The sequence below is a fragment of the Poecilia mexicana genome, unplaced genomic scaffold, assembly GCF_051168715.1.
Source record: "Poecilia mexicana isolate PSO_F unplaced genomic scaffold, ASM5116871v1 scaffold_20, whole genome shotgun sequence".
NCBI lineage: Eukaryota > Metazoa > Chordata > Actinopteri > Cyprinodontiformes > Poeciliidae > Poecilia > Poecilia mexicana.
Genome location: NW_028263389.1, coordinates 1,393,450 through 1,408,900, shown reverse-complemented (window position 1 = coordinate 1,408,900; position 15,451 = coordinate 1,393,450). Strand labels below are relative to the sequence as shown.

General features: G+C 42.7%; 1 protein-coding gene across 1 annotated transcript; it reads right to left on the bottom strand.

Moving 5' to 3' along the window:
- Positions 1 to 146: 146 nt before the first annotated feature.
- zcchc2 (zinc finger, CCHC domain containing 2) lies at positions 147 to 14,181 on the bottom strand. The gene is made up of 14 exons (XM_014994249.2): positions 13,148 to 14,181; positions 11,083 to 11,203; positions 10,893 to 10,963; positions 10,562 to 10,633; positions 10,385 to 10,485; positions 8,267 to 8,352; positions 7,926 to 7,988; positions 7,358 to 7,412; positions 7,158 to 7,281; positions 5,367 to 5,434; positions 4,650 to 4,732; positions 4,428 to 4,544; positions 2,728 to 4,116; positions 147 to 2,039 (listed from the first exon to the last, which is right to left on the bottom strand). The coding sequence occupies exons 1-14, from the start codon at positions 13,931 to 13,933 to the stop codon at positions 1,978 to 1,980; spliced, it is 3,198 nt and encodes a 1,065-aa protein (XP_014849735.2). The 5' UTR covers positions 13,934 to 14,181; the 3' UTR covers positions 147 to 1,977.
- Positions 14,182 to 15,451: the final 1,270 nt, after the last annotated feature.

Genomic DNA, 15,451 nt, shown 5'->3' with positions numbered 1-15,451 from the left:
TAGAGATGCACCAATCTATGACAGATTTCCCAAGCTAGGAAATAAAAACAGGAGCAGCAGCTCATCATAACAAGAAACATTCACGTCTTAAATGATGTCAGATATGAGAAGCTCATCTAATAGAGATGTGAAACTGTAAACATGAATTTTTCTCTTTTTTAAAGGAGATATGATTTTTTAAGGATAAATCCCCACTATGGGATGAAGCTACATGTTTCATGTAATAAGATGTCATACAAATGTTTTAAATTAGGTTTGACCAAAAACATTTCAACAAAATCAAACTCGATTGTAACTCTTGCTTTCAACCACGTCTGGACTGAAGTAAATCTCTATAAGGAGAAATTCATTTAAACGACATAGAACTCCTCTATTGAGAAATTTATTAGTTTCAACAGACAACTTTTGTATTTCAAACGGCTACTGTGCATTTTATGTAGTTATAAAAAGTCATTTTAGTGAGATATAATCCTTAATGTCCAATTAAGAAATTAAAGTTTTAACAACAGATTTTCTCTTTGGGAGAAGTTCATTTTGTTCTTCCCATCAGTCAGTCTTCTTGGTGCATCTCCAGTAATCTGCTTCCACTTTGGGGCTCCACACTCTAACACTGCCTAACACTTTCAAAAAAATAAGAATAAAAACATTAAAAGATGCCACTGCTTCAAATCAAAGAGGGCTTTGAAGAACTTTCAAGTTTATCAACAAATATGTAATCAAGTGTCAGTTAACAAGACCGGTATGCATATGAAAATAATAATAATAATAATAATAAAGTACAAGAAGTTAAGATTAGATTCCATCCTGGGACTAAAGAGTCTGGTGTTCCCTCTCAGTGTGCTAGTTTGATCAGAAGGCTGCGTCCTCTTCTTCATATTATAAGTATTTAAAAAACAAAAAAAAACAAACAAAAAAAACAACACATGCCTCGCCCAGCATGTGGGCGTTTCATCAGGAGGCGAGTTCTCCGTTCTGTCGGTACATTCAGCTCCTCGGATCGCGCGGCTGCTTCTCGTCTTCCAGTGAAGTCGTCATGCTGAGGATTCTGACAGAAATCTTGTCCAGAGGTAAAACGTCTGTAATAAACTGCCACTGATCTCACAGATGAAACACCTGCCGGGGTTTGACACGGAAAAGTTCTGTCGGATTTCCAATTTTTATCTCTACCTGACACCTCCAGCCTTAAACGTTATAAACATAATGTCGGGCAGCAGGTTTCATTTTGTTTGATTTAAAACAGATGTCTCCTATCTAAAATATTAACTATATATATATTTAAAAAAAAAAAGGAATACTTTTGTACACTCTAATAAAGCAAAAACTGATCATCTCATGTGGATTTGGGGTCAAAAGAAAAGAAAATCCCAACATGAACTCTTGTGGTGCTCCTGCAGTGCGCTTGCGTCAAACAAGATTCCCCGGTTTGAACGGTCAGAGGCCGGCCGTCCGCACAGCAACCACAAAACCAGCAAAACCCTCAAATATACACAGATTCCTGTCTGAAGATGTACATTCACAACTGTGCAGAGAACCTACAGGTACAACTCCTCCTGCTTACCGATTATTGATCTTAGAAACCCGCTGTACAGTTCTTCCAAACAATAAAATCAAGAGATGAACAAAACCACAAGAATAAAGTATAAATAGACTCCTTAAGAAATAAGTGGATCAGAACATTTAAGCTGAGACTCAAGTCTTCATTTTTGAGTTAAAAAAAAAAATCTTCCTAGAAAATAATAATTTATTTTCCAACCCTCAGTGCAAAAATGTCCAAAAGAAACTGAAAGGGAAGAGAGTGGGAGTCACATGACTGTAGGTGAGTCGTCCCCATGGTAACCAGGTGTTTGTGAGGCACTGTGCTGAGGCTCCGTCTGCTGAGCCCGGGCAGCTCTCTGCCCTACAGAGGAACGCTTCACTGCTGCCGTACCTGTCGTAGTCATGACAACAGGAGGAACTCGTCATCATCGTCCTTCGTCTTCAGTCGGCATTGTCAAGTGCTTCTGAAATGTTGGATGCTGCAAACTTTACCCTGAAGCCTCCTGCAGGGCGCGCGCACGCAGACACACACACACACACACACACACACACAGGAGAAAACAGTGTTATTTTCATGTAAAAGTTTTGACACACATGTATAGAGCTAAACTGGGACCATAAAGTCCACTGACAAAAAATATATTTTGAAACTGAAAAAAAAAAAAAAAAAAATTCAATCTAAAAACAAAAACTTAAGCCAAGTTTGAACTTTTAGTTCAAATATTCGTTTTGAAAACAGATTTTCTAACTAAATTGGATAAAAAAATATTTTAAATGTACTGTTTTCTCAAATTGAGTAAAAAGGATTTTTGAAAATTAAAAATTAAAAAAAGATTTTTGAAGGTGATTTTTTTTTTCAGTTTGAAAATGTTTTTTCTCAGTTTCTAAAATGTTACTCACGTTGTAAAAAATATTCACATTCAAAAGATTTTTCTTCAATTTCAATTTTATTTTAGTATCAAATGTTTTTCCAATTTCAAGATTTTTTCAGTTTACGGTAAATTTTTGTTTTGCTTTAGTTTAAAAACTATTAACCCCAATGTAGCTCCATATACATGCCACACCCTGATTCTTATTTGTGAAGAATCACAAATCACAATGATTCTCTACTTTGAGTTGATCAGTCCCATCAAATCCCAATAAAACCAGTGCAATGTGACAGATTGTGATGGACCGCTGCTCCTTCCTTACCCGGCTGGGTGGAGTCCATGCTGGGCTGGTTGCAGTCTTGAGCAAAGTGTCCATTCACTCCACAGTTGTAGCAGGACACTGTGCCGTTCTTCTTGTTGACCCCGCCGCCCCCCAGTATGGCAGCAGGCAGCATCCCCAGGTGACCCGGGTAGACCGGCTGGTAGACGCGCTGAGGGAACGATGCCGCTGGCGCCATCTGCTGCTGGAGGCTGTAGTTGGCGGCCGCCACTGCCACCGGGGCCTGGCTGCCCATCATATGGGACGGGCCCTCCGCCTGGCTGTGGGAGTGAAGGTAGGGGGATGGGTGGACGGGGGGTGGGGCAGCAGGGAAGAAGGGGGGCATGGTCGGGGGACCATTGGCCTGGTGGGGGGCCTGGGTTTGGGCGAGGTAGAGGAGAGACTGAGGAACGCTGAACATCTGCCTCGCTACTGCTGCCATCTGGTGGTGGAAGTACAGGGGGGGCTGGCAGCTGGAGGAGCCCCCCACCGCACTGCCGCTGCCTCGGTTACCACAATTGTTATGGCAACCGCAGGCCCCACATCCTACAGGGGGCTGCTGCTGCTGGAGGGGTGGCGTTTGCTGCTGCGGGGGCATCTGCTGCTGGGTTTGCTGGACAGCTACGGGGTTGCCAGGGGCAACGGGGGCGCTTCCACAGGAAGCACTGCTGTTGCTGTAGGACGCAGAGTCGTTCTGCGGTGCGCTGAGGCCGAGCGCCGGGCTGAGGCTGGGTGGGGGGCCAGGGGAGTTAGAGGGGACAGCCGGAGGAACAGCTGCTCCCGGGGCCACAGGGGCACCCAGGGTGGGCATCACAGATGGGGGTACAGGGGCCACGGAGGCCAGGGCGTAGGGAGAGGGCAACCCTGACGGCAGGATGCCATGCAGCTTGTGGTGGGTGGCCTCCATGTGGGGCAGGGGTGGGGCCAGGCTGGGCTCCTGGCAGGGAAGGGAGGGGGACGAGTATGCAGGCGGCCCCGGGGACATGGAGCCCAGCGCTCTGAGAGGGGTCTCTACCTCAGCGGGCCCCTGGCTGTGGGGCAGACCTGTCTTAAACCTCTGGACCAGAGGCTGGACCCCCCCACCCACTGAGTGATGGAGGGCCAGTGGGGGGCCCCCGAAGGTCGTCAGCACCTCCCTCTTCTCCGGATCACCCACAATCCCTGGGGTGGGGACCACCGACAGTGGCCCCGCTGGCGGGGGCTTCCCATCTGGGGCCACGGGGTCGGGGGCCCCGTTGGGGAGCAAGCAGGCCAGGGGGGGCAAGTAGGGAGATGAAGTGAAGTCTGGGCCCTGGGGGGGAGCGTCTGCCAACCCAGCACAGTCCGCCTGCCGCGTGAAGAACAGGTCAGGGGCCTCGCCCTTACCGCCGTCATCAGAGTGGCTGTCTGAGTCTGACAGAGACAATAACAGATATCAGTTAGAGATCAAACATGATTATGGATAATTGCCAATAATCACTTCTTGAAGATGTTGGAATGTTTCAGAAAACCTTTAAAAATCTTGATTTGTATTTCTTAAATGTTACAGAAAGAACCTGATTGCTCAGAGTGCTATATGCAAGCATAGTGATGAAAAGTTGAGTGGAAGGAAAAAACATACTTTTAAAATCAGTAGCATTTTCTTACTTTTTACTGATAATTTCAGAAGCTGCTGTGGTTTACGTGGAGTGGTGTGTGTTGGTGTGTGTGTGAGTGTGTTTCACCTTTGTTGTTGTCGTCGTCGCTCTCCAGACTCTGGCGCCTCCTGTACTGGGGGCTGGAGGGAGAGCTGCAGCTCTCGGACGACGTTTCCCCAAATGTATCCGCATGAGAAGGTCCAACTGAAACAACATTGTCGTGTCAGTCACAGCATTTCCCTCAGCAGCTCCCATCTTCTCATTCATTTGGGTTTTCCTGTTGCTATATCAACTTCTGTAGTTCCTCACCTTTCCTCTGAGGCGACAGGGCCGGTAACAAAGTGCCATTAGTCAGAAAGGCAGCGCCTCTGCCCTTCACAGCCATCTTGTCCCTGCAGACAGAAAACATTCCAGAACATCAGCTGGACCTGAAGCATCTCTACACAGGGATTACTGCGAAGGCCAGCACTAGAGAACAAAAGTGGGTGTGAAGTTTCTACAGAATGTAAGGACTGCAAACATCCACTCTGTAGTTGAAGATACTTTTAAGACAGCTTTTTACGTCTCTGTTAACAGTGGAGATAGTTCATATTCGATTGTCCTTCACTCGGTAACAGCGTGCATAATGAAGAGTGTTTTCTGGTCAGATATTTTATGGCCAGACAAGCTGAAAAACGGCTGATTAGGGTTAAAAGGTGATTGTTGGTAATATCTCTCTCAGTTCTTCCTGCTGTGTGCTAGTAGCCATATTTACATCCAATCGTCGTGCAAATTTTTAGTTAACTTTTGAAATGCAGCAAAAAAGAAAAATAAAGTGAATTCAGTGTGTTTCCATATACAGGTTTGGAGCAAATCTACCCGACTCCGCAAAGTTTAATTTTGTCAGATTCTGGTGTTTACACAGAGCTGTAATAACAGCCTGTGTTAAAGCCTTCAGACGGCTCCCCCTAGTGGTTCACTAATTTCTACCCACTTTTGTTCTAGTCTACCTTGCTTTTGTTTTTCTTCCTTTTGTGCAGAACCTACCTGTCTCCGGGCAAAAATCTGCTCTTGCTTTTAGATGCTGGATGGCTTCTTCTGTCGGGATCCAGGTGCTGGAAAGAAGGTCAGAGGTCAGAAAGAAGAGGCATACAGCATTTAGCATGAGAAGACAACAAATGACTGCGGGCCGGCGTCCAGCAGCTCCATGGTGGATGTGCTCCATCAGCAACATGCTCTCTCACACATCCCGTTCACGTGGCAACCACACACACACACACTGCTGTGTCATTCCTAGCCGCTGTGTCATCCCTAGCCTTACCAAATCCCTCCACATGTCTGCTGCCTGCAATCATTAACCCGTCTTCATGGTTAGCTCCATGAAGACAGAGTAAATCATTACAGCAGCTGCATGTGACAGCCAATCAGGAAGCAGCTCCTGGGCGTTCCTTCACAGGACAGGCAGCATTCCTGATTCTGCTTTAAACTACAACAACATGGCTTTACGTATCTCGAAGGGAAATGTAAATGCTCTCATATCTTCCGAGTTTCTTCAGAGTGGATTTGGATGATGTCTAGGCTCTCATGACTTTCATGACACGCCAACAGCTCAATATCAGGACAACAAAGATTATATTCTATAGTAACCCATCCTGGATGACATCATAAATTGCTGGGAAACTCTGCTAATCCAGCTCATTAATCCAGCTGCCCCTCTTTAAACCTGTGTCTGGCCATTTGGTTAGGAAGATGTTGGAGTAGGGGAGCTGAACTTCCTCCTCCCCCTGCATCCATGAAGCCTGCGTTTCTATTTCTCTGGGATTTGGGGTCAAAGTTCAGGTATTTTTGAGCTTTTGAGATGCTGATAAGCTGCTCCCAGTTGTAAAAAAATAAATAAAAATAAAACAACAAAAAAGAAATCACCTTGTTGTCATGGTTACACATAAGTGCCTGCAAGTGAAAACATTAAGAGTAAAAATCCTTCCAGCTGCACGGTGTCCAGAACCAGAGAATAACTGACCAACAAAGCAGGAAAATGAACAAAAGAACAAATCAGAAACAATAAATCAGAGTCAACATCAGCAAAATCACATGAAGGATTAAATTAGCTGAAAGAGAAGCAGAGGTCTTCCCATCCTACTGAACTAAAACAAACTGGGATAGGTGGGCATTTATCGTATCGTTTAGGGAAAACTTTCTTAAGATAAGAATTTTGATTTATTGTCACGATAAATTTCAGTTATTGCTGATAATTTAAAAAGCAAAATTGACAGTACAGTTGGAAATTCTATTTTTGTTATTTTCTAAACTGCTTTTTCCACAAGAGCATCAATACATATCAGTAAATTTGAAAATATGATTAAATGAAGTTACAGCGTGCAGCTTAATGATATAAATCAGACTTTTTAAGTAAGTGGCGTCCTGAAGAAGCCTGTTTCAAATGGAAATGTTTTTCAGGAACAATACTTGTGTTTGTGGGGCTGTGAATGCTGGCACAGCAACACAGATACATAAAATAGAAATAATAAGTAGATTTTTTTCAATTTGTGGTGCTATTACCACAACAGTACCACAAAAAACTGAAATAAAATTACAGTTCCATATTGTCCAGCCCCACACTGGTATAACATGAAATAATAAGCAAATAGAAAATGAACCGAGAAAAAAAGTGTAAACTGATTTCATCGGTGACAATATGTGACATCAGGATATTAAGGAAAAATCTTTACAGTCTGAACGCTGGTTTAGACTTTTGCTGACATCTACGCATCAACAGCTGCCATCACACACTAACAGGGATTTATCAATGAAAGGTTGCTTTGTTTCCTGTTGTCCTACCTGCTCAGCGTCCTGGCTGCTCCTCACCACGCTGCTCTTCTTCCTCCTGTCTGGGGGCCCGTTGAGCTCTGCTGCGTGGCCCCCCCTCCATGTGTCTCCCTGGGGGCTTTTGGCCCGTGACAATCTGGAAACAGAAGAAGAATCGTCACTGCATGCATCCAGAAATCCACTCTGACGAGCGAAAAGGCCGTCCTACTCACAGCTGACATGGACTCTTGGACGCGTGTTTCTTCTTGTGTCCCTGAACATACGAGTCTGCGCAGAGAAAATATTATAAACACATCAACATTCATATTCATACAGCTTGTATCTACCTTACACTCACTGATCTCATTGTGTTCTACTGGGATTTTGTGCCACACAGATAAACCCTAAACATGTCCACTGGTCTAGAGTAGAGTTCATTCCAGAGTTAGAATGGCCCAGTCAAAGTCTGGACCTAAATCAGATTGCGGATATGTGGCGTGACTGGAAAATCAGTTTTGCAGGCCTGTTTGACCTGTGACCTCATCTACGTCAGTGTTAGCAGTTGGAGCTGCTGTTGCTGCGGCGACGCTGACCAGAGACCGGCAACGACGGGCGGCAAATATAGCCTTGAAATACGATGACAGGACCTGTCCAAAAATAAACCCACCGCCCCACCACCCACCACCGGGGCTGTGCTCAGCATGAAGGACAGGCTTCTAGGCAGCGGCTTTAAGATTCTCATCTAACCTGCAGGTCCCCCTCCTCACTGTCACAAACAGAAACAATCAGCGCTCCTCCCACCTTCATCCTGACTGGAGGCGTCAGAGCAGTCTGGCTGGTACGTCGTCCCAGGATGTAAGGTACCTGTTGGAAGACAGAAAATCATCAAAAAAAGAGTCATGGCTGGTTCTAGAGCGGCAGCAGCAGTTCATCACACAGCTGAAAAATGTACTTATGATCTCACTGACACAGTTCAATTCTGCATCACTGAGTTGGAAATATTTAGAATGTTCAATAGAAAAACGTCGGGCTGGACAGTAAATCAGCAACAAACGGAAAAAAGGAGGAAATTCAGTATAGTCCAACATTTGAAGTGCCTCGTTAAAGCCTTTTCTCAGCATTTGTCACAGGTTCCTACTCACATCTGCAGGCCGGTCTGGAGGAGCTGAAGAAGCTGCAGACCTTCCTGGTCAGCCTGAAGACAGGCGGGGCAGACAGAAACCTTTCCCTGCAGGCAGACACAGGCGCTGTTATCATGATGTCAGAACTGAATACATGAATATAATATAATATAATATATATATAATACATGAATGTTTGGATTTGAACAGTTCAGGGAGGCAACTGGAGACACCGGGAAAAATGTTTCTCCATCATAATGAATGAAATATTCAACAATAACATCAGAGTGTGATGTTTTCCTGACATGTGGCAGCTTTCACTTAGATATATCACAGCAAGAAGAAATATGTTTTAAAGAGGAGATAAAGAATTGTTTTTCTGCTTTCATTCACAGAAACACATCGACTAAACATTTCTGTTTTAAAAAAATTACATTAATACTGTCATCCCTCTCCAGGATGGGTATTTTATTGTATTGTTTATCATTTATTGTGATAAATTTCTTTTCACGATAAGAATTTTGATTTACCATCACAATAAATTCAACATTATCAATAATAAAATATAAAAAAATTCAAAAATCCACATTGTCAGCCTTTTTTCCCACTATTTTCTCCATGAGAGCAACAGTAAAAACCAACAAGTTTGAAAACATGATTAAATGCAGTGACTGTGTGCAGTTTAGTGATATAAAAACTTCATGTGACTGGTGACCTAAAGCAGTGTGTTTTTAAGACCAGTGTGTGTGTTATGCAGTCACATACAGCTACCTAAAAATGAAATAGTTTTTATTATCACTTCTATTGTCAGGATAGACATGGTAGGAGATTCATGCTGGTAGAATCTCCTACCAGCATGAAGTCGACATGCTAGAGTTAAAACCAGAGGGAAAAGAACGAGAGGTGTGAGAGGAGAAGAAAGAAGAGGAGGAGGAGGTGGAGGCAGCAGGCTGGTTTCATTTTCCAAAGTTTCACTTCATAGGAAATGAAAGCTGTAGACAGAAGGACAGGAGGTAGAGCTGAGGGAGCTGGAAACCAAAACCTACAGGATCCTGAAACCAGCAGCTGCAGCTCAGCCAGCTGTCTGCAGCCACATCCCACTTCACCATGACTTCCAGTTGTCCCAGTCTGTAGGAGCCTCCACCTGAATCATCCTGACAGACTGCAAACAGCCTCAGAGTGATCATATCGACCCTTTTATCAGCTCTGTATCAGGCCTGCACTGACTGCACCTTTCTGGTCCATCACTGAGCTTTAAAAATCCTGACAGTTCTGTCAATTCTCTAAGTTCTTTGCAGAGGTAAATAAAAAAACAAAACAAAACAAAACAAAAAAAATGATGGATATGATCAGTTTCACATACAAATATCGCCAAACTCCCAGAATTAAGTAAAACAGAGTGGATTGATCGGTACACTCCATATGAAGAACAGAAAAAGGGATCTTTCTGTTGTATATATTTATATTGATACTTTCTATTTATTTACTGATTTCATTATTATTGGAGCCTTGCAACGGAATTTGGCTCAGTATGTACATTTTAAATGAAAAGCTAAATGACAATAAAGTTTGTCTATGTCTAAAAAAGGTGAGAGAATGTTCCTTCTGCATCGCTTTGGCTGTAACCACCGTTGCCAAGTCTGCTTATTATCAGCGACTTTGGGCTTGCTTATCTCTAAAGTCGCCTACAGATCAAACAGGTTGCAGGTTGTGGTTTTTTTGGTCTTATTTTTTAACATGAAGTTGCTTATTTGGGCTTGACTTTCCTTCCAAAAAAAGATTATAGCACACTCCCCACAATAAAGCAAACACTAATGGTATGTCGTTTGCAGTGGTGCAGTGTAGAATGCAGGTACGTGCTGTAAAAAAACACTTTAAAATGTTTTGGCTTTACACTGTCATCAGTTGGGGGCTTTTTGGGCTTGTTTTCATAGAACTGGTTGCTTGATTCCCACATGATCTGGTAACACGGGATCTAAATGCGGGATCTAACACATGACAATGTGAATTGAGACAGGATGTAAAAAAATAAAATAAAATTGTAGAATGACTGTAAAATGTCGTCCTAAACAAACCGATCATAAGGCTACACCTGGCCTGTGTCTGTGTGCGTTGAACTAGCTGCTAGCTAGCCATTACCTGAGGTTCTTCTCCACCTCCCTGCTCTCGAACTGGTCCCCATGGCTCAGGAGCCTCAGGATGCTTAACTCAAAAGAGTTTGTGCACTGATCCTTTGGAAGCTGGACAGAAACAATCACACTGATGTGATCTCTGACTGTTTGATCTGACGTCAAGTTCTAGGAGCAGAGTGCTCACCTTCAGCAGGAAGTTCTCCAGTTCCTGGTGGGTTTTGGTCACACTGCTGGAGGAAGAGTCTGACCACTTCACCTGGAAGCCAGCAGACAGAACTCCGTCATCCACTCAGGACAACAGCAAACACCGGTTCTGGTCACACAAGCTCTGGTGGCAACGCTGACCCAAATCCAGATTTTTCTGCCCATATGCGACCCATATCTGACTTTTTCACCAGTCGGAATGGCCCAATTCCAATATTAATAAATTCATGCCACAAAGTCATAGCCAAATCCCACATTACACATCGACCAATCAGAGCACATTTCCTGGAACCCTAGGTGCCATGGTTTACCTCAAAGCTGTATTCCTTATCTGTTGCCGTCCGAGAGATGCCCCTGAGCACGATCCTCTCGATGTGAACGGCTGCAAAAGGGCAAAAAAAATTACTTCTCCTCTAATATGCGTTTAGAAAATTGTTCCTGACATCAAGAGGAATTTAAATATCCCATTCCGCGAACGTCCATCCTCCTCGTTTCGTTTACCTTCTCTCTGTGTTGCCCAGCGACCAGAGCGCCAGCTCTGGCAGGGGGGATGGGAGGCTGGACACTCTCCAAAGTCCTGCACTGAGGAGGCCGTGAAGTCCAGCTGCTGGCCCAGCAGCTCCTGGAGGACATGAACAGCTCAGTTAGTCCATCAAATCAAACAGACATGTTGAGTTCAGTTCCAGTCATTCTCCTGCAACTGATCAAAAATAAAAGCAGGACAGAATTCTTTTGATGTTATTTCCCTAAAAAAAAAAAATAAAAAAAAAAGCGGGAATACTGATGTATCATATCTCAACTTGAGATGCAACATAGAATCAGCAACAGTTTAAAAAGTACTACTGTACTGACCAGCGATTGGACAGTCAAAAACTACAAATCCGGTCTCTTTTCCAGTCAGTGAATGCACCAAAGCAGAACAGCTACAGGTTTCGCTGATGACAACACTCTTAAGTGTGGAAGTTATCGAGTGAGGACCCCTCAGTTAGCTGTTTACAATTTCAGTAAAGTGTTTCCAACAGTAGTGCAGTTTTCTGGCTGACTCCGATTTTTTATAACACAAAAAGTCTTAAATAACACAGAAAGAAGTCACCAGATTTGTCGCTGGTCACTTTTTTGACAAAATAAAAAAAAAAAAGTCATTGAATTTGTCTGAAAAGGCGCCAACTGTAGCAAAAAAGTTTGGGGGACTACTGTTTACCGCACACCATTTCAATTAGTCAGAAACATTATTGACATGCACAGTTTGATTAAAAGTTATTTAAGACAAATTTATGAGTTGCTATGAACATGTAAGTAGCAAGCCAGAAATTTCTCCTCTGAAATATTAAGTTGAACATCTGCTAGAAGCTGAAGTCATAACTTCATAAGACATTTCTGGCACCTGGATCTAATCTGAGCATGAAGTTGTCCTTATCTTGACTGGCAGGTGTCTTTTTCTGCCTCAAATAGCTTTCCACTTCGTTATTTCCCTCCACCCAGCACCAGTCCCCCATTCTCCACATATGGATCTCTGGCTACCAAACAACAATACTGCAAATGATCCAGTAAGATTTCTGTCTAGTCAACTACAGTTTCTCTTCAGGGCCCAGTAAAATGTTGTGTGTGGCAAAACTAAGAACATCCTCTTATTAAATGATGGATGGGAGAACTAATTTAAACAGCACAATGTTGAAGTAGTACACCCTTGGGGTTAAGGAGAGGTAAATCATATAAGTTTTTGTTAATTTGAGAAATAAAATGGCAGCGTGACTTCCAAAGCAGCTTCTGACTGAGCAACAACACATCTGGTACTATGTCCTTAGGATAGACAGGTAAAGTCCATATGTTCAGCCATAACACACAGTGCAATGTTTGGTAAATGAAAATAAGTCAAATAGTGATTTTTTAAATTATTCTTTTAATAAATATCAGTTAGTTTATGTAATGAATCTGTAAGAAAAGCATCAACTAAAATAAAGCACCAATCAGCCATAATCTGTTGTTTCTTGTTTTTACAACTGTAATCCTTTAAAAAAAAACATATTTTATTGTCTTCAATTGTACTTTCTTTATTCGATGACTATAAATAAAACACTTATATTTCCTTAATGGAATCAATAAACAAATACAACTTTTGCCATTAGCCTTCCAAATTTTGGCTTAAGTTAGGACCATGTATGTTGTGAAAAAATAAGTCTAATTTTTTTTTTCTTTTACACATATATAATTATTATTTACTTCCGGCCCTCCTTTGCATAGCACCATCTGTCCAGCTTGAGCTGCTTTTAGCTGCTTTCGGCTGGCTAACGTGTTAGCTAACTCGGTTAGCATCATTAGCTATACCAGTATAAACAGCTAATGCTAAAGCTAAACTACGATGTTAAAGGAGCCTTTAGCTTATTCGGTGACTACAGAATTCACGGTTAGACTTGGGCCCTTTTTTTTTTTTAAACAAGTTATATATTTAAGTTTTGTATATACAATTTTAAATTTCACATCTTTAGTGAGTTTTCCTCGGCTAGCAAAAAAACCCCACCACTATAGCAACAAGAAAAGGCCCCAATATCAGTAAACTGTTTATTACCGTCGACTGGGCGTTTATCCTGAGCTGCCTCTGTCGCTTTTCCTCCTCCAAGGAAAGCTCGATTTTGTCCAGTTGTCCCCGGATAACTTCCCGTTGGTGAAAATGGAAAGCTGGGTGTAGCGAGGCCATGGTATAGAGTAGCGCCAACTGCTCCAGAGCCCCTGCCGTTGCTTCGTCCCGGTTCTCCTCACATACAGAACCGTCCTGGCACGGTGGATAGAACGGGTGGAGGTGATGCTGAGGGTCCCTGAAAGGAGGCAGGGAGTAGTCATAGTTCCTATACGACAAGGCCAAATCCACGCTGCTGAGTATCCGAGAGAGTATTCCAGCACATTCCCTCCTGTCAGAGCCGAGCAGGGACAGACAGACGATGAGTTTGGACCGAATCACCGGGTCGACCACGTCCGTTAAAACTCCCAAATCGTTCGGGTTATTCGCCCTGCACTCAAAGTCCCGTAAAACGTGGTAATCTTTTCTAGCGAGGTCCTCCAGGTATGATCCCAGAAAGCGGAGCTCCAGGGGTTGGCACATATGCAGCAGCCCGCACATAAACTCGATCCGCTTGGCGGGGTTCAGATGGTGGCCGAACCACTCGAACACGCTCTCTCTGTCCAGATGCGATGCATGGACGCAGGGTCTCGGCGGCTCCTGCAGCCTCTCGTACACCGAAGGAGAAGATGCCGCCCTGGGAATATGCTGCCTCTCTGATGGATCCAACGAATCGTCCTCCGCCGTCTCGTCGCCTCCTTTCTCGCCAGTTTTCATCGGTAGCTTCATTGTTATCATTATCAGCGATAAAGGAGAGACTTCAAAGTGTAAACAAAATAACCATATGCATTATAGAGCAATACAACCGTTTAGTAACACTAACACGACTATGTTTTTACTGTTAGCTAATCATCAGACGATGCCACAGCACTCAGTCCTTTTTTTCCAGAGTTGCTTTCTTCTTCGACTCATCATTTCCGGCAGGGTGATTCAGTCTTCTCAGTTTACTGCTGCCACCTGTTGGATTTAGTCCAGACAACACCAATTAAAATTAGAAATACATTGGGAAGATTATAGTTATACACAAGAGTTTCTTGTGAAAGTATCCCTTTTAACTTTTACACATTTTGTCACATTCCAACTACAACAACGTGCTTTTTTCCTACGAATAAAAAATTCCATATCTTTACTCGATTTATCCTAAACAAAACTGCTGTGAATTATCTTCAGAGGTCAGGAATGATCAACTTGTGTGTAATTTCTTCTAAAGAGAATCTAACTTTGAACATAGATTTCAAACAAATCAGAGCAAGTGTAAAAAACTAATTTAAAAACAGTATATCTCTTCCTGTTACAATGCCAAGAGGCATAATTTATTCTCAATTTTGTGAAGCCCTTGGAGAGCATATCATCACATAGATTTTATGTAAAATATATTTCATATTTATATGTAAATATATTGTAAAATAATGGTGAGAATGACAAACATAGTTTGACATCCATTGAAAGTATTTCTATATGCTCCTGGTAATATAGGATTAATCAAGACATCATTTACATTAGTGAACGATGGCACAAGGAAATGTTTTTTTCAGGAAGTGACAATGGAACATGTTCTATTGTTCTCCACCAACTACACCACTGACAGAATGGTACTGGTAGATAATTGTCAAGACAACAAGTTGCAATGGAAATACTGGGTCTGCAGGAGAAAGTCTCTGATGAAGAGTGAGATGACCATCCAAGACTTGTAAAAGTCTAGGCTCAGGAAAAGGGCAGTTAACATGTTGTGACCGCTCAAAAACCAAAGTCAAATTCCTCGTTTATGCAGAAAATCTTGACCAGGAGAACATAAGTGGAAACACACCATCACAAAATCCAAGGAACACAGTATGTCAAGAATAAGAATGTGGAGATATTTAAACAGAAGTTAGGTTATAAAAAAAGAAGATCTGAAGGGTTAAGCATCTCACAGAGCTCTGCTAAATCCATCACATGAAAACAGAAAAAGTTTAACACAGCTGTAAGTTAAGCATGGCTGTGGAAGCGTTTTAGTTGGATGGGGTGGTAGTCAGAACTGAATGAAAAGATGATTCTATAAACTATTTTCTCAACACTTCTAGTTTTTATTTGCAAAGATTTAAGAAAACATGTAGTTTGCGGTAACGAAGTCTGAAAAAGTGCAATGGGTGTGAATACTTTAACAAGGGACTGCATGAAGTGATAATTATGCTTTCATAAATAGGATGGAGTCAGACTACAGGCAAGTTAAATGTGTGCACGAGAACCGAGCCTTTGTTTTGCCTCATGGAAACT